The 19,112-nt window shown below is 39.6% G+C and overlaps 1 protein-coding gene across 1 annotated transcript; it reads left to right on the top strand.

Annotated features, from left to right (window-relative positions):
• Positions 1–1,426: 1,426 nt before the first annotated feature.
• On the top strand, positions 1,427–5,603 carry LOC308390678 (mucin-13-like). Its single transcript, XM_080872918.1, has 10 exons — positions 1,427–1,581; positions 2,361–2,467; positions 2,629–2,687; positions 2,821–2,972; positions 3,956–4,084; positions 4,180–4,222; positions 4,315–4,352; positions 4,544–4,631; positions 4,814–5,093; positions 5,196–5,603. Exons 2-10 carry the CDS (start codon positions 2,411–2,413, stop codon positions 5,334–5,336), a joined length of 987 nt encoding a protein of 328 aa, XP_080729044.1. The 5' UTR covers positions 1,427–1,581; positions 2,361–2,410; the 3' UTR covers positions 5,337–5,603.
• The last annotated feature ends 13,509 nt before the right edge of the window (positions 5,604–19,112 follow it).

Raw genomic sequence — 19,112 nt, 5'->3', positions numbered from 1 at the left:
AGCACATATATAAGCAAATTTGACCAGTGTGTTCATGTCAACAGTCTGACATTAATTGCCATTTTATTATTTTATGACCCTGTTGTTATACCACATCCTTCTGGCAAGGCCACGATCAAGGAAGTCTCTTTGTTCACTTCAGATCCTGCAAACTGTTTAATGCTTTACATGTCTGAATCCTAAATGATGGTTGAGTGAACTTTATGTTTTCCATGCAGAGTCTGTGTCACTGCTGGTGCTCTCTTACTGAGACTGAGAAATGACCCTACTTAGCTCTTTGTCTGATGTCTTGCATCATTAAACATAGACTATATGATCCTGCTTTAATAACTTTGATATAATTTTTTTCTCTGGCTTGCTTCCTGGGTATCAAATTTCAAAGTTGTGAACAAAGGTAATCATATACTAACTACTGCGTTTTAACACAACTATTAGCCTCTTCAACAAGAGCAGAAGATCCTGAAATTTCAGGTTCAGGAGACGATGTAACTACAACAACAACAGGCCTTCCAACTACAACAACAACAGCCCTTCCAACTACAACAACAACAGGCCCTCCAACTACAACAACAACAGGCCCTCCAACTACAACAACAACAGCCCTTCCAACTACAACAACAACAGGCCTTCCAACTACAACAACAACAGGCCCTCCAACTACAACAACAACAGCCCTTCCAACTACAACAACAACAGGCCTTCCAACTACAACAACAACAGCCCTTCCAACTACAACAACAACAGGCCCTCCAACTACAACAACAACAGGCCTTCCAACTACAACAACAACAACAGGCCTTCCAACTACAACAACAACAGGCCTTCCAACTACAACAACAACAGGCCCTCCAACTACAACAACAACAGGCCTTCCAACTACAACAACACCAGGCCTTCCAACTACAACAACAACAGGCCCTGCAACTCCAACAACAACAGGCCCTGCAACTACAACAACAGGCCCTGCAACTCCAACAACAACAGGTCCTGCAACTGCAACAACAACAACTCCATTTAAAGGTAATTCGATCCCCCTGGATCTAAATGTTCACTGGTTATAATGCTGATATAGTGTTTCGATCGTGGCTCAAGAGTTGGCAGTTCGTCTTGTAATCGGAAGGTTGCCCCGGCTCGGACAGTCTCGGTCGTTGTATCCTTGGACAAGACACTTCACCTACTGCCTACTGGTGATGGCACGATGGGCTGATGGTGTGATATGGCAGCTTCACTTCTGTCACTCTGCTGTATCTTGCCTCCACCAGTGTGTGAATGAATAGAGGAATAGTAAAGCGCTTTGAGGGTCTGTAAAAGCACTATATAAATGCAATCCATTATTAATAATATTATTTCTAAGTCTCTCTGTGTGTGTGTGTGTGTGTGTGTGTGTGTGTGTGTGTGTGTGTGTGTGTGTGTGTGTGTGTGTGTGTGCTCGCACTTGTTTTGTTTCTCACTTTGAAGATCCCTGCAACCCAAATCCCTGTGGCACTGGAAGCACCTGTGAGGTCCGTTATAACAACACATATGTATGCTTGTGCCTCGCTGGTGATTCCTACAACAATGTTTCAAACAGTTGTGAACGTTGTAAGTATTTGTTTGTGTGCCGCTATGAAGATTTTACTTTATTTAACAGTGACATGAATGAAGATTATATAGCAGTATATAACACTACGTTGGCTGGAGGAAGATTAGTAGATCACTGAAGGACAGGTCATTCAAAACAATATGTACCTCTTGAACTAGCTATCTCCTAATCAGTTTAGTCCAGGGGTGCCCAATCCCAGTCCTCGAGAGCTACCGTCCTGCAGCTTTTAGATGCATCCCTACTCCAACACAGCTGAATCAAATGGTTTGATTACCTCTTCAGCATGCCATCGTGTTTGGCAAAGGCCTGATAACAAGCCATTCATTTGATTCAGCTGTGTTGGAGTAGGGATGCATCTAAAAGCTGCAGGATAGTAGCTCTCGAGGACTGGGATTGGGCAGCCCTGATTTAGTCGGACATAAACAGTAAGTGAGTAATGTTGACTGTTAGCCTGGCTTAGCCAACTTAATGCAATCTGTGAAATACATTTTAATGTTAACATTTTAGATTTGGTTTACTTTATCCATGCAAAAATAAAGTGTAAGAATGACAAATTGGATTTTGTTTTTTTTGTTTTTCTGGGGTTTATGTCTGGGACTAACCCAGCTAGCCTCCTGTCTTAATCTTAGTTAAGTACCTGCTAGTTGTAGCTTGATATTTAACAGACAGACACTGTATGAGACTGGCATCAATCTCCCTCCTTTCAGCAAGAAAATGAGAGATATAAAATATCATTTTATTAGATTTTCACTTTCTTCTGATATTTTCTTGTTTTCAGCCAAAGTCTTCCCTGGAAATCTTCAAGTGAAAAAACCATTTAAAGATGAAATGACAAACACCACATCAAAGGAATTTATAGAAACTGCTAATGAAATCATTGCTGAGGTAAGTAATTAGGTAGTATTCTCTATCAATAAATGTGTCTTTATGGACATTTTTTGAAAATGCACTTGACATTACAAGTTATACTAAAAACAATTTCATCAGTTATTTAATCAATCTTAATAGTCATACTGAGCAAAACATATTTTCTTTTGAAAACACAGCTGGATGAAGTTTATAACGAGACGAACGGTTACTCCAAATCTATAGTGCTGAAACTCCTGTAAGTCTCAGACTGACAACAGCTTTTACTATAAAATCGTTCAGCCTGTTTCACATCAATGTACATTAACATGTTATTATACTGCACAAATAAATGATGCAATCATCACTAAATGTGATTTCTGTCTTTACAGTCCAAGAACCACTCGTGTGTCAAGGGCAAGCTCAGAGGTCATTGCATCAGTACAGATCATCTTCAAGGCCAGTTCTGAAATCACAGATGATCAAGTTGTACAAACTTTAAAAGCGTGTATGGACTGTAGCGTGATTGACAACACATTTAACAGTAAGTTTGTTACCTGTACTCTAGCACTGTCACGGTTCTGAATCATTTTGACCCAGCTTTTTCTGTTTCTTATATTTTGGTGTTTTTCTAGATTATGTTCATTATATTTATGTTCTGAATCTTGAGTTGTGCTGGTCTGATTTTGTATTACGGGTTATATTTTCTGTCAAGTCCGTGTCTTAGTAAAGTATTTCTTGTTTCCTGTTTTACATGTTCATGTCTGATGTCAGTGTGCTCAGTTTTACTTCTCCCCTGTCTCGTTAGCCTAATTTCTCGCAGCTGTGTCCCCCTCCTGTTTCCCATTCCCTGATTACTCCCCTGTGTATACAAGCCCTGTGTTGGCCTTTGCTCTCTCGCGTGTTGTACCCTCAACATGCTGTGTGTTTGTCATGGTCAGTCCTCTAGCGCCTCTGTTGTGAGTCTTGGTTTTGTTTTGCTTTTTTGAGTATTACTTTATGAGGAACTTTTGCCAGCAATAAAGCTGCGTTTTGAGTTCCAGTCCCGTTTTGAGAGTCCTGCATTTTGGGTCCTTTTTCCTGCCTGCCTGCCACACAACACAGCCATGACAAGCACATTGTTTTATGTCGATATGTATCTAGAATAAAACTCACAGTAGGAATAGATTTGTTTTCAGAAAGAATATAATTGACAAGATGTGTTTCAGAATCCTTTGTACTAAATCTACACTTCTGTCTAAATGAAACTATTTCCACCATCTGTCAAAGATAATTTAGTTGTAATAAAAATATAATGGATGTCACAATCAGGGCAGCTGCTGCCATTGCATGTATTGTAATCTTTATTTATAATTCGGTGATTTATGATGTTCTGATGATCATGATATTTTGAAGATGAAGTCATGCTGTTAATTTCAGTCCAGGGTTCATTTCATGGCATATTAGTGATTCATTTATTTTACTGTTGTACATGTTGCGAAACATGTCCTTGAGTACTGAGGCTTTTTTTCTCTCCGTCATTTAAAGTTACAAACCTGTGTGATGACACTCCCTGTGATGAACACTCCACAAACTGCAAATCAGGCGATGGAACTTTCAGCTGTATTTGTAACAAAGGCTACATGCAAACAGACTACAGTAATAGAATGTGCATTGGTAAGACAATTTCCTGAGCAAAGTAAGTGGTGTGTGTGTGTCTGTGTGTCTTATGTAAGCAAACGACAAAGTGTCTCAATTTTTATTTTTTACAGCTTGTCCCTTTGGGAAAGAATTGAAGGATAATGAGTGCGTGCCGTAAGTACTCCTTCCCCTCCTGTATGTCCTCTGTTGATGTAAGGTTGCTTTTAAATATAAATCTTAAAATCAACCTTCTTCTTGTCTTGCAGATGCTCGTTTGGTTATTCTGGTTTTAACTGCTCAGAAAGTGAGTATACTGCATGTTTTTAAAGTGAAAGCAGAAGCATGGTTACTTAATGACAGCTATTTAAAGAAAAAACTCACAAGATAAAATATAACACATGATACAATAGGTAGAAAGGTTATTCAAAAGCTGGAAAATTTAATAAAAGTTTTTAAATAACCTGCCTTGATGTCCTCTTCATTGTGTTTTATTAGACTGGCAGCTCATTCTGGTAATTGTGGGCTCTGTGCTTGGAGGACTGCTGCTCATAGCCATCATCCTTCTACCAGTAGTAGCTACCCAGTAAGTTTCTTACCAATAACAATAACATCTTTCATTTGCCCCCATAAATGTGAGAAAGTGTTTTTCCTCATTTTGATTTAGGCTTTATTTTAGATGCAAATGCAATTAAAATCAAGAGAATTTGTTCATGTCTGACAGACACAATAGTGAATTCAAATATTATTTTACTGCTGTGATTTCAGAAAATTAAACATAAGCTTCAAGAAGAGCAAAAGTGCAGAAATGGAAAAACCCTACACTAACCCGAGTTCTGCCGCACAACCGATGGCTAGCAACAAGTTGGGCCACAGCCAGGGAGTCTCATTTAACAGGTCAGGCAATGGCAATTCAGGTTTTCAGAATGGTGGGGCGCCTGTGTTCCCACGAGCTGCCACCACCACCAACAGCTGGGACAACAGGACCAACCTGGAGATGAAACCAAGCAATGGCCGACAAAACTTTGGACATATGAACAGTGGTTCGGTGAGTATGTCTCTGTGTGTATAGAGAAGAAATACCCTCATCAGGCTTTTTGGTTTCTTAGTGTTTGGCATTAAATTCACTCTCTCTTTTTTTCCTCTATAGCGGTTATATGATGAATCATACGATCAGGCTCAATCTCAGAACAACTCTTATGCCCAGAATCAACCTACAATGAACCCGTATACTCAGAACCAAGGCCAGAGCAACCCGTACTACACACACGATGATGGAAGACGCTACTAGTAGTACAAAATCAGAAAGGCTCACTATACAATGACAGGTTTATGTTTTTAAATGTATTTTATAATTACTGTATGTAATGAACCTTATTGAATCTTATGTATCTGACTACAGTACAAACAGTCATAAACCAGTCATGTCTGATCGTGACTACTTTATATCAAGTTGGTGGCATGATTTTGAGGATTAGTCTCTTTTTTTTTTTTTTTTATTTAATCTGTTTTGGTTCATTGAAGTATGAATTACTGAAGAGTTGTCTATTCAAACTGAATGAGAAACCTGGACGTTCATGTCCAAATATAATGCGATAATGAGGAGCTGCTTAATATTGTTGTGTTATACGATTAATGCTTCCTTCATGTATGAATTCACAATTTCTTTTTTTCATGTAAAAATTTTTTGTAATGAACTGAAATTTGATGTTTAATTCAGTTTTTGTGAATGACACGAGTTTCTTCTAATAAAATTATAAGAACCTGTTGCACATGTGTGTGCGTGTGTGTCAAAGATGTAGCCTTTTTGTCAAATCTGGTCACTTCCAATTACAACAAGGATATCGGTATCCAGTAAGGGTCAATCCCAGGAAGAGCAAAGATACTGCGAAGGGCCCTCAAGCTCTGAGCCTAAAGAATAGACTGTCCACAGTGTGAAAGGGGAATTTATTTAAATATTAAATTAAATATTTCTTTAAATATTTAATATTTATTAAAATTACATGCATACATGTACATTTCATACATACACACACACACACACACACACACACACACACACACACACACACACACACACACATGTGTGTGTGTATATATTAGGGGTGCAACGATATTCGTATCGATATTGAACCGTTCGATACAGTGCTTTCGGTTCGGTACGCATATGTATCGAACAATACAACATTTGTAATTTATTTTATCAATTTTCCTTCTGACGATGCTGTCTGTGTTGAGCGCTCAGTGAATCTGTGTTCGACTACTCCGCCTAGGCTGCACTGTCGAGCGCAGATCCACTGAGCGCTCAACACAGACAGCATAGTCAGAAGGAAGAGCGCAGGGCAAGCTAGCGAGACAGAAGTTAAGCTCTCCTTGCAACAGGCAAATTGAACCTCATTCAGATCTGGCGTTTGGAATTATTTTGGTTTTCATGTGACGTATGACCCTGAAGGTAAGCGAGTCATGGACTAAAGTAAAACAGTATGTTGGATGTGCCATGCAATGCTCAATTACATTGGTGTGAACTAGTGTGTTAGCGCAGTTAGCTCGTTAACGTGTTGGCCGTCTAGCCCCATGCACGGAGCGATCGGCGGTAGCTCGTTAACGGAGATTTGCCGTGTTGTGGCGTTAAGGTCATTTCAACGAGATTAACCTGAAAGCACTAGTGGGAACACAACGAATATGACTGCACATTTACGCCGACATCATCCTAGTGCAAAGACAAGTGGAAGCAGACAAAAAAAAGCAAGCATGCTACTAACTTTAGCCGAGTCATTTAGACAGCTGTTAGCACATGATTCTCCTTATGCTGCTGAGAATATAGCCCAGAAGAAGCGGATAGTATAGCTTTTATTTTGGAAAGAGACATTTCTCTGTAATAAACTCTCTTTTCCAAAGATGAGTGATTCCTCAATCAGATACAGGGCTTGCAATATCGCTAGCCCGACGTCCCGGAGCTAGCGATTTTTTCAGTCGGGCTACCAAAATCTATCTCTTCCCTGCCCGTCGGGCTATTGTAGGAAAAATATATGTCAATGCTTTTGCATTCTTTCGGAAATGTAGCTGGGTAATTATGTCATTGGCATCGGTGAGCCACTGTCAATATGTGACATATTGAAGTCGCGTTTGAATTTGCGCTTGTTTTTTTGCTTTCACTTTGCAATCGTGCGAACTGTGTATAGAGAGCGACAGCACTGATCTGTGAGTGATGATAATTTGTGCACCAATTCCTCTGACATCGTCTTATTAATCGTTAGCTTACTATGCAAACATGACAAGTGAAATCTCCCGCAGCAAGCTTAAACATGTGAGAGGTTGATCGCGCAGAGAATCGCTGAGCTTATGTGAGTGCGTGTGTAAAAGCATTTCAGTTCTGCTGAGCCAAATAAGACAGGTCAGGGTGAAGAAGTGACAGCCAAAGAAAAGCTTACCACAAAACGGAGAAGTTATGACAAATCAGACTATAAGGCAAAAAGAAAGTGCAGCTTTATGGTTTCATGGACAAAAGAATTTCTGTGGCTGCAATATGACGAGCTAAATAACCAGGGCTGCACATAAGTGGTCCGCAGGTGCGCATTCGCTGTCAAAATAAAAAACACGCACAAGGGTTAGGGTTAAATTTAAAAACTGTACTTTTGAGTTAAAATATATATTTATAATTTTAATAAATGACAAATTAAAAATGCATGAATGTTTTTTGTATCGAAAAAATATCGAACCGTGACACCAAAGTATCGAACCGAACCGTGAATTTTGTGTATCGTTGCACCCCTAATATATATGTATATATGTATATATATGTATATGTATATTTTTATATATATATATATATATATATATATATATATATATATATATATATATATATATGTATATGTATGTATGTATATATATATATATATATGTAAGAACAAGATCCGGGCCATCATCACGCCCGTGATCAGGTATCCTGCTGGGGTAATAGGCTGGCCAAAGGAGGAGATAGAAGCCACTGACATAAAGACAAGAAAGCTCCTTACCATGCATGGAGGGTTTCACCCCAAGTCCAGCACCCTGAGGCTGTACGCTAAGCGGAAGGAAGGGGGCCGGGGACTGGTGAGTGTCAGCACCACAGTCCAGGATGAGACAACGAACATCCAAGAATACATTGGGAAGATGGCCCCAACTGACCGAGTGCTCAGTGAATACCTCAGGCAGCAGAAACCCAAGAAAGAGGAGGGAGACGAGGAACCATCATGGAAGGACAGGCCCCTGCACGGTATGTACCACCGGCAGATAGAGGAGGTGGCTGATATCCAGAAATCCTACCAGTGGCTGGACAAAGCTGGACTGAAAGACAGCACAGAGGCACTAATCATGGCAGCACAAGAACAAGCTCTGAGCACAAGATCCATAGAGGCTAGGGTCTATCACACCAGGCAAGACCCCAGGTGCAGGCTGTGTAAAGATGCCCCAGAGACAATCCAGCACATAACAGCAGGGTGCAAGATGCTAGCAGGCAAGGCATACATGGAACGCCATAACCAAGTGGCCGGCATAGTGTACAGGAACATCTGTGCCAAGTATAATCTGGAAGTCCCGAGGTCAAAATGGGAGATGCCCCCAAGGGTGGTGGAGAATGACCGAGCTAAGATCCTGTGGGACTTCCAGATACAGACGGACAAAATGGTGGTGGCTAACCAACCGGACATAGTGGTGGTAGACAAACAGAAGAAGACGGCCGTAGTGATCGATGTAGCGGTTCCGAATGACAGCAATATCAGGAAGAAGGAACACGAGAAGCTGGAGAAATACCAAGGGTTCAGAGAAGAGCTCGAGAGGATGTGGAGGGTGAAGGTAACGGTGGTCCCCGTGGTAATCGGAGCACTAGGTGCGGTGACTCCCAAGCTAGCCGAGTGGCTCCAGCAGATCCCGGGAATAACATCGGAGATCTCTGTCCAGAAGAGCGCAGTCCTGGGAACAGCTAAGATACTGCGCAGGACCCTCAAGCTCCCAGGCCAAGGATAAACTGCCCGCAGGGGCGTGCTGGGTGTTATTATGTATATATATATATATATATATATATATATATATATATATATATATATATATATATATATGTGTGTATATATATATATATATATATATATATATGTGTGTGTATATGTATATATATATATATTATTAACGATAATATAAAGTTATGCACAAAAGGAATTACTAATGTAAAAAAAAAAGTGGTTTTCTTTATAAATGTTTATATATAAATATATTTTATGCCCCCTTGAGACAAAGCACGTACAAACACCAAAAAACATTTCTAGCGTTAACTGAACTTCCAAAACAGAGCTCCCTACATCACTTAAATTACACAATTGAAAGCATATGTGTATTGTTTGTGTATTTATACACAAGCACTCATATATATTCAAATAATTTTTTTTTAAAAAGTTCATTTACCTGTTACTACCACACACCAAATCCGGTCGTTGGTACTTCCTGGCTTGTGTGCCACTAGGTAACAAAAGCTCAACACTGCGCCCAGCATCCTGGAGCACCATAAATATACTTTATTTATTCACTCCACATAAAATTTTATAAATAAATCATATAATTCAAAAAACATTTATTCACATTTCAACTTTTAGCTATTTAAATTTTCAGCATTTTCCTTTTAAACAATTTTAAAGTGAAACAACACAAAACACTGCAAACCACAACACAATTAAATATAAATTACAATATGAAAACAAAAAGAACATGCATATTCTCTGTCATATGGGCCTGCATAAATAAAATTCTGAATCCTTTATCAACTGAAAATAGTTGTGGATGATCACTATACCTTTCTAATGTGACGTTGTTGTCCCGGCTCTCTTTCTCTTTCTCTCCCTCCCACTCTGTTTCTGTGCTACTGCGAGTGTAACTACCGCCCCTACCCCCTCTTTCAGGTCCCCTCTTTAGGTCAAAGGGGCAGATCCAGCCAAAGCCCTTCATTCTTCAATGGAGGGAAGGCTAATCAACGGCGTAGCAAACAACCCGGAGCTGTACGACCCCAGCTGCTTTCTGTACCGAGACAGGAATATAAAGGACCGAGCTTGGAGGAAGATATGTGAAGAGATCGGGCAACCTGGAAAGTTCATTCATTTCTCTTTTTAAATTTTTGACTGACCGTAATAAATAAATCTGTAATAAACTCTCTTTTCCAAAGATGAGTGATTTCTTGATCAGATAGATTTATTTTTTTTATTATTTTGTTGTTTCAGCAACATTAAATTTAAAAACTGTACTTTTGAGTTAAAATATATATTTATAATTTTAATGAATGAAAAATTAAAAAAGGCATGAACATTTTTTTGTATCGAAAAAATATCGAACCGTGACACCAAAGTATTGAACCAAACCGAACCATGAATTTTATCGTTGCACCCCTAGTGGTTATGTGGTGGTTATATCTTTTACTAGAGCAATGTTATTCTCTCAGTGTAATGGAACATTTTGTATTCCTTTACTTTGTACAGTTTTACAAAAAAGAAAGAGAGAGAGACTTTATTTTCATCATTAAATCCTGCCAAACACAACAAGTAGCCTGTTTCTTGGAGGATGAGGTGCTGTGAATAAAGAATGTTAAGCTAGCTGTATGAAATTATGTTGCCTGCAACAAACTTTAGTGAGAACAGCATATAGAGTAATTAACCATTTAGCTTTGACACCACACCCGTGCAGTCAATTGGCTTCCTAACAACATTCAATCAGCATAAAAAGACTCAAAGGAACAGGGCACTTGAAAACATGAGAGGAACTACTATTACTCACTAGCGGTTATTGATAGGGCCACATGGGCGGTTGCCCAGGGCGACATCGTGGTGGGGGTGGCATCACAGGCATCTCCAAAAAAAAAGTTGCTGGTACTCATACTGCCCCGACATCAGCGAGCGTTTTGGAGATGGCATAGGCACCGGTCGGTTTTCTGCCGCCCATTTGCTGGGAGTAAGGGCGCCCTCCATTTGCGAGGTGCGCCTGCTGCTTGCGGCACAGGGAGGAGAGGGTGGGGTGGCAGGGGATTCGCTGGCTGGAACAACATCTAATAACCAACTCGCAAAATAAAACAAAATAAAAACAAACAAACACCAAAGCAGCAGACATTATGATACAGATTTTTATGATACACGTGTTTTTTTCGAAATTCAATAAAGAGAGCACGAGAGCCCTCGGTACGCCTGCTTGCTGCTGTGCTGAAGTCAAAGTAAACTTTATTGTGACCTCTGCTATATACAGGCGAGGCCCAAGTTACATCAGTGCAAGTAAACAAACAATAAATATAAGAAGAGTAAGAAAATAAATATATACTTTAGGACTAGGAGTAAAGGGATCAATAACAATTTAAAATTTATAATTTACAGCAGAGATGTGCAGTAACGCAGTAACTTGTAATGTGTTAGTGTAATCCGATTACTTTTTTCAAGTAATGAGTAAAGTAAGGGATTACTATTGCAAAAACGGTAATCAGATTACCGTTACTTTCCCGCAGGAACGCTGCGTTACTGCGTTACTAAAACCGTGATTTTAGTAGAATGTCTCATGACAGTGACGTTCGCAAGTGCGACGTTCGTGACAACAGCTGTGTGCAGATCAACAATGGATAATATATCGAGTGCGGGAGAGAGTATGAGCGTGCAGCGTTTAAAGCGTGGAAGTACTGACCTTACTTTGAGTTTGATTCCATAAAAAGTGACAAAAACATTAGTGTCCGTTGTGCGTGGGAAGAAAACTTCTTTTTACAGTGAAAAAAAAACCCCTAAACTTCCAAGCAAGCACCGAGTGCGCTATGACGTAATGGGAAACTTACAGAGAAACTCGCGGATTCTTCAACTGACCGCTGCTGCACACCTGCACCAGGGTAAACCTCCGCCTACCCTACTCCTGCTTTACAGGTGATAATAGAGCAACAGGACCGCTAGTCTTTGTCTCTATTTATTTTCTGCTGTGTTTTACTTGCATCTATTTGAAAGAGTGAGTGTAAACAAAAAAAATTCTTTTATGTGCTGGAATGTGCAGAAAATAGGTTTAAATATTAAACAAATTTCTTCCAGTCAGAGAATGTTGCATATAATAAATTTTTTGCTTGATGCATGAAGTTAAAAGATTAAAACTAATAAAACAAGTTTTAAAAAGAGACTTTTTCATTTGTTTACATTTTGTATGATGGATTATGTAGAAAAAGTAGAATTGGGCTGAAAGATCTATCGCTTTATCACCTATTCAGGTTGTAAATCGTGTTTTTAAAAAGTAACTAAGTAATTAATTACTTTTGAAAATAAGTAATCAGTAAAGTAACGGGATTACTTTTGGGGGGAAGTAATCAGTAATTAGTTACTGTAGTCATGATTTGAATCCTGGGTTGTGTGATTATATGGTCCACTATTGTAGCTCTGATATCATCAGCAATTCTATTTCTTACTCTTCCTACCCTTCGTCACCCCCCTCCTCATCTTCCTCTCCCCCTCCTCGTCTTCCTCTTGCTCCTCCTTGTCCTTGTCGTCCTCTTCATCCTACTTCTTCACCTCCACGTCCTCTTCCTCGGCCTCCTCTACTTCTCACTCTTTCTGCTCCCTCCATTGTACTCCGCACACACAGCTTACCTGTATTATAGTGCTTAGGCGGTAATATTTTTTTATTGCTTTTATCGTTAACTCGGTTTCCCTGGGTCTTTTCCCGCATGTTATGAATAAATCTTCTTTTATTTTGGTACATGTACAGATTTAATTTTGTTGTATTTATACGCGACACCTTAAAATATTGGGGGTTCACTGGTATAAATATAAAGGTGGTTTGTTTTTTTTTCAGTGATTTGGCTGAAAAGACACATCTGAATCCTTTTATAGGATGGATGCTTTAGGAAGAGTTTAATCATTTTAAGTCATATTTATTTAATTTACATACAGATAAAGCATAAGGGCACACACAATATTCCCACACAATTCATCATCAATCTGTGACAATTCTATTTGTAATTTGTGTTTGTTTTAACCACTGGAGGGCACCAGAGTTTTACTGACAAACATTTTTGAAGCATCCGTGCTACTCATGAAGTAAAGAAGTGTCATGCTTTGTGCATCCACGGGATGTCAGCTTTCCTTTCCAGGCATGTTGTCTGTAGATGATAATAATAACAAGAAGAAGCACTTGTTTCTTATATCCTGTAAACACTGGGGTGGTTAGGATTATCCATGTTAATTCTCTCAACCAGCTCCAAGCAGACCAAAGCAAAGTACACACCACTAACCTTACCTGACTGATAAAAATTCTCCATAATTTTTGCTGCACATACAGTGGCTTACAAAAGTATTCGGCCCCCTTGAACTTTTCCACCTTTTGTCACATAACAGCCACAAACATGAACCAATTTAATTGGAATTCCACGTGAAAGACCAATACAAAGTGGTGTACACGTGGGAAGTGGAACGAAAATCATACATGATTCCAAACATTGTTTTTACAAATAAATAACTGAAAAGTGGGGTGTGTGTAATTATTCAGCCCCCTGAGTCAATACTTTGTAGAACCACCTTTTGCTGCAATTACAGCTGCCAGTATTTTAGGCTATGTCTCTACCAGCTTTGCACATCTAGAGACTGAAATCCTTGCCCATTCTTCTTTGTAAAACAGCTCCAGCTCAGTCAGATTAGATGGACAGCATCTGTGAACAGCAGTTTTCAGATCTTGCCACAGATTCTCGATTGGATTTAGATCTGAGCTTTGACTGGGCCACTCTAACACATGGATGTGTTTTGTTTTAAACCATTCCATTGTTGCCCTGGCTTTATGTTTAGGGTCTTTGTGAACCTCCCCCCCCCAGTCTCGAGTCTTTTGCAGACTCCAAGAGGTTTTCTTCCAAGATTGCCCTGTATTTGGTTCCATCCATCTTCCCATCAACTCTGACCAGCTTCCCTGTCCCTGCTGAAGAGAAGCACCCCCAGAGCATGATGCTGCCACCACCATATTTCAAGGTTCAAGGTTCTTTATTTGTCACATGCATAGTTATACAAGTATAACACACAGTGAAATGTAGCCTGACACGCTCCTCGACATGTGCAAACATTGGGGGGGGAGGGGGGGGGGGGTGTAGAGGAAGAACATATATATATATATATATGTTCTTCCTCTACACCCCCCCCCCCTCCCCCCCCAATGTTTGCACATGTCGAGGAGCGTGTCAGGCTACATTTCACTGTGTGTTATACTTGTATAACTGCCTTCATCAGGAACTCAATGGGGATGTGGCGTACAACAACATATATATATATATATATATATATATATATATATATATATATATATATATATATATATATATATATATATATATATATATATATATATATATATATTGACAGTGGGGATGGTGTGTTCAGAGTGATGTGCAGTGTTATTTTTCCGCCACAGCGTTTTGCATTTTGGCCAAAAAGTTCCATTCTGGTGTCATCTGACCAGAGCACCTTCTTCCACATGTTTGCTGTGTCCCCCACATGGCTTGTGGCAAACTGCAAACGGGACTTCTTATGGTTTTCTGTTAACAATGGCTTTCTTCTTGCCACTCTTCCATAAAGGCCAACTTTGTGCAGTGCACGACTAATAGTTGTCCTATGGACAGATTCCCCCACCTGAGCTGTAGATCTCTGCAGCTCGTTCAGAGTCACCATGGGCCTCTTGGCTGCATTTCTGATCAGCGCTCTCCTTGTTCGGCCTGTGAGTTTAGGTGGTGCCACAGTTGTGCCATACTCCTTCCATTTCTGAATGATCGCTTGAACAGTGCTCCGTGGGATGTTCAAGGCTTGGGAAATCTTTTTGTAGCCTAAGCCTGCTTTAAATTTCTCAATAACTTTATCCCTGACCTGTCTGGTGTGTTCTTTGGACTTCATGGTGTTGTTGCTCCCAATATTCTCTTAGACAACCTCTGAGGTCATCACAGAGCAGCTGTATTTGTACTGACATTAGATTACACAGGTGCACTCTATTTAATCATTAGCACTCATCAGGCAATGTCTATGGGCAACTGACTGCACTCAGACCAAAGGGGGCTGAATAATTACGCACAGCCCACTTTATAGTTACGTATTTGTAGAAAATGTTTGGAATCATGTATGATTTTCGTTCCACTTCTCACGTGAACACCACTTTGTGTTGGTCTTTCACGTGGAATTCCAACAAAACTGATTCATTTTTGCGGCTGTAATGTGACAAAATGTGGGAAAGTTCAAGGGGCCAAATACTTTTGCAAGCCAGTGGCTACTAAGGAATCTCTGCTTCCTGTGGAAATTGAGCCTGTTCCCTGTCTTGGTATTCGAGTTCAGTCTGTTGTTGGTGTGGAAGCTCAGATACTTATATTTCTCTACCACATCAACATCTTCATCCAGCATGTACATGGGTCATGTCACCACTCTCTTCCTTCTGAAGATGATGTTTTTCACACTCAGAGGCTTTGGATGCCTCCCAGACCACTCCACAAAATCATCCACTAGTGATGTGGACTCCTCCTCCTGCCCATCACTAATACATCCAACCACTGTAGAATCAGAATTAGAGTATTTCTGCAGCTGTACTAAAAGTTAACAACAAACACTGTAATATAATTTATAACAGCAACGTACAACAACAGAAAAACAGTAACTTTATGCACAGCAGATGTACCAATTGGAAAACCACATGATTTCCTCATTTGTCTTGAAATAATTCAGAACCTGATATTTCGAGCGCTGGTAAATTCAGTTGATTGGACATGATTTGGAAAGGTCCTGCATATGTACATATGGCATTGACAATGCAGATCAGAGCACAAACCAAGCAATTAGGTCCAAAGAAATGTCTGCAGACATTGTATTGAGGCACAGATTTGGGGAAGGGTACAGAAAAAACAAATTGCAGCATTGAAGGTCCCAATGAGCAGAGTTGCCTCCATCATGTGTAAATGGAAGTAGTTTGGAACCCCCAGGACTTTTCCTAGAGCTGGCTGCCCGGGCAATCTGAACATTCGGGGTAGAAGGGCATTAGTCAAGGATATGCCCAAGAACCACTGGGTTCTTGCTCCTATTTGTGTAACATTATAAACATTTGTGTTTATTTGTGTAACATTATATTTGTGTAACATTATAAAACCAAACAAGGTAAAGCAAGTCCTGAGAAGTCTGCTGAATGTGAAGAACAAAATCTGGTCAATCAGCACCCATGCCCTGCCGGTGTTCAGATACCCTGCTGGGATAATCAGCTGGTCAAAGAAGGCGATAGAAGCCACTGATATCAAGACAAGGAAGCTCCTTACCATGCACGGAGGGTTTCACCCTAAGAGTGTACATCAAGCAGAAGTGAAGCAGGTTGAGGACTAGAGTGTCAGAACTATGATCTATGAGTACATCATGAAGATCCCCACAACTGATGATGTGCTTAGTGAATACCTCCGTCAGCAGACCCGAGAAAAAACAGGAGCAAGAAGAGGAACCGTTATAGAAAGGTGTGTGTGTGTGTGTGTGTGTGTGTGTGTGTGTGTGTGTGTGTGTGTGTGTGTGTGTGTGTGTGTGTGTGTGGACAGAGAAAGAGTTAATTATAATTCCAAAATACTAAATTATGTCAATTTCTGTTATTTTTTCTTTTTAGGGGTAGGCTTCAATCTTAAATGTGGGATTGACATAATTTTAACAATTTCAGAGAGAAGCTTTTCTCACAGACCTCTCACTCATGCAGTATTGTTCACTAGGCTTAGTTTCATTTATTCTGGAAGAACATTGATCATTATATATTTCTCCTGCAAGGAGACATCCATTTGTGCTATAAAGCAATTGAGCAGAGTTGCTTTGACAAGGTCATACACTGTAGTAATAAAGTGCAATAAAGAAGTTGGCAGAAACTGTCAGAAAATGTGATGATGTTTCAGTGATGTGGCACCATTTGACACTAAGGCAGCATCTTTGACTTATTGTTGTTTGTGTGTGCTGGAAGGGAGGGGATTTAGGGACATGAAAGACCTGTGTGAAAAATTGTTAGCTTGTTTTGATTGTGCAAAAATTGCTGACAATATTTAATAGTGTATATTGTGCAAAAAATACAACTGTCAAAATGCAACAGCATTAACTATGATTAATACTGATGCTGTGTGATGTTGTATCTTGCATGATTAAATCTCATGCAAATCACAATTTTTTTATATACACTTAGACACTTTACTAATTAGATCTTGGTAGTACTAAGCTAAACCCCCCTTTTCCGTCATTCTTTGTGGCATACACTACTGGTCAAAAGTTTTAGAACACCCCAATTTTTCCAGCTATTCTTTCCAATTTAAGTTGTTCAAGTCCAGTGAATAGCTGGAAATGGTACAAAGGTAAGTGGTGAACTGCCAGAGGTAAGGTAAGGTTTCCCAAAACTGAAGAAACGTGTACAAATCAGAATTTGTTATGTGAAGGCTGTATGCAGGCAGGAAAAGGACCTAAAATGCAGACAGTCTGAGACAAAAGGTGAACTTAAATACAGCTTTAAGGCTGAACTCCAAAAGTAACAAAACTGAGACTCTAAGGTAAACTTATGCAGACAGAGAAACACAGGGCTTAAATACACAGAGGGAGCAATCAGGGAATGGGTAACAGGAGGGAAACACAGCTGGGGCAAATCAGGCCTAACGAGACAAAGGAAGCAAAACCAGACGCATTTACATGAGACATGGACTTTCAAAGTAAAACAGGAAACCTAACACAGAGACGCGAACTTGACAAAGGGATACAGCTGACAGGGGAGACAGAGCAACTAGAGAACACAGAGACATAAACCATAAGATAGAACTCTAACAAAGAAACCAAAGACTAGAAAGGATAAATAATATAATAAACTCAAAACCCTGGGTCAACGACCCAGGCATCCTAACAGAATTATACAAAAAGGCCCTTTTCAGGGAACAGAAACCTATGAGTGCCACACATTTATGGGAACATCTCCAACAGATATGGGAAGAACTTTCTGAAGAATATTTGATTTCTATTGTTGAAAGAATGTCACAGGTGTGTTCAGCTATTATATGTGCCAAAGGTGGCTACTTTTACGAGTCAAAAGTTTAGAATATGCTTTGGTCTATAAATTGATTACATGATTTCTTTTTTAACTCCAACTGCTTATTTGTATTATGCTTTCATTTCAGCATAATATTAGGGTGGTCCTAAACCTTTGACCAGTAGTGTAGATTCAACAGGGTGCTGGAAAAATTGTAGATGTGTACACTGAGGTCATAAAGGTAGGATGGATCCATGTTTTCATGTTATTTATGCCAAATTCTGACCCTACCATCTAAATGTCACAGCAGAAGACAAGCTTGATCAGACAATATTTATTTCCCTGCTCTAAACTGACTGGAGTGGCACCTGGTGTGTTGTTCTGCTCCAAAAGCCAATTTGCTTTAAGGTACAGTTGAAGTTACTGTTACCTTCCTATCAGCTCAAAGCAGTCTGGTCATTCTCCTCTGACATCAGTAAGACATTCTGACCCAGAGAACTGCTGCTCACTGGATATTTTCTCTTTTTTAGATCTTTGAAAAAAAATCCCAGTAGATCAGCAGTTTCTGACATACTAATTTCAACCTGCCTGGCAGCATCAACCATGCCTCAATCATAGTCATTACATTTCCAACAACATTTAAAATGTATAAATTCCTAATGTTTTATATAGAACTAAAAAATAACTACTTCCAGCTACTTAAAAGGAACCAATAATCGATGCTTTAACTTAGTTAACCTTTTTTTTTTTTTAATAATCTTACACAAATATGACAAGTTGCTTTTTCTTGCTGACATAGACAACATTCCAACAATTAAAAGTTAATCTTAGATCAAGTTTATGTAAAATAGCTGGCCATAAAAAGCTGTATAACTCCATCTCAGATCACTCCTTCCTTGATTGGTCTGAGCCATACATCTACTATCTGAAGTCATTCTCTTTTGGGTTTGGGAGAGTAAGGGCACAGATTTAACATGAGCATACATACTTTGTCAAACTAACGCCAGACCTGAGGAAGACAAGATCACTCCAAAAGAAAATAGAGCTTTAAATT

The sequence above is a fragment of the Rhamphochromis sp. 'chilingali' genome, assembly GCF_963969265.1.
Source record: "Rhamphochromis sp. 'chilingali' genome assembly, chromosome: 22".
Taxonomy (NCBI): Eukaryota; Metazoa; Chordata; class Actinopteri; order Cichliformes; family Cichlidae; genus Rhamphochromis; species Rhamphochromis sp. 'chilingali'.
The sequence above is the reverse complement of the archived record's forward strand: the minus strand, read 5'-3'. Positions and strand labels throughout refer to the sequence as shown.

What these genes read in the sequence shown, in the direction of transcription:
- LOC308390678 (XM_080872918.1), top strand. Translation starts at nt 2,411, where the DNA reads ATGACAAACACCACATCAAAGGAATTTATAGAAACTGCTAATGAAATC. An exon ending in GATTGACAACACATTTAACA is followed by an intron (nt 2,973 to 3,955) that starts GTAAGTTTGTTA and finishes CGTCATTTAAAG; the next exon opens with TTACAAACCTGTGTGATGAC. An exon ending in CAGTAATAGAATGTGCATTG is followed by an intron (nt 4,085 to 4,179) that starts GTAAGACAATTT and finishes TATTTTTTACAG; the next exon opens with CTTGTCCCTTTGGGAAAGAA.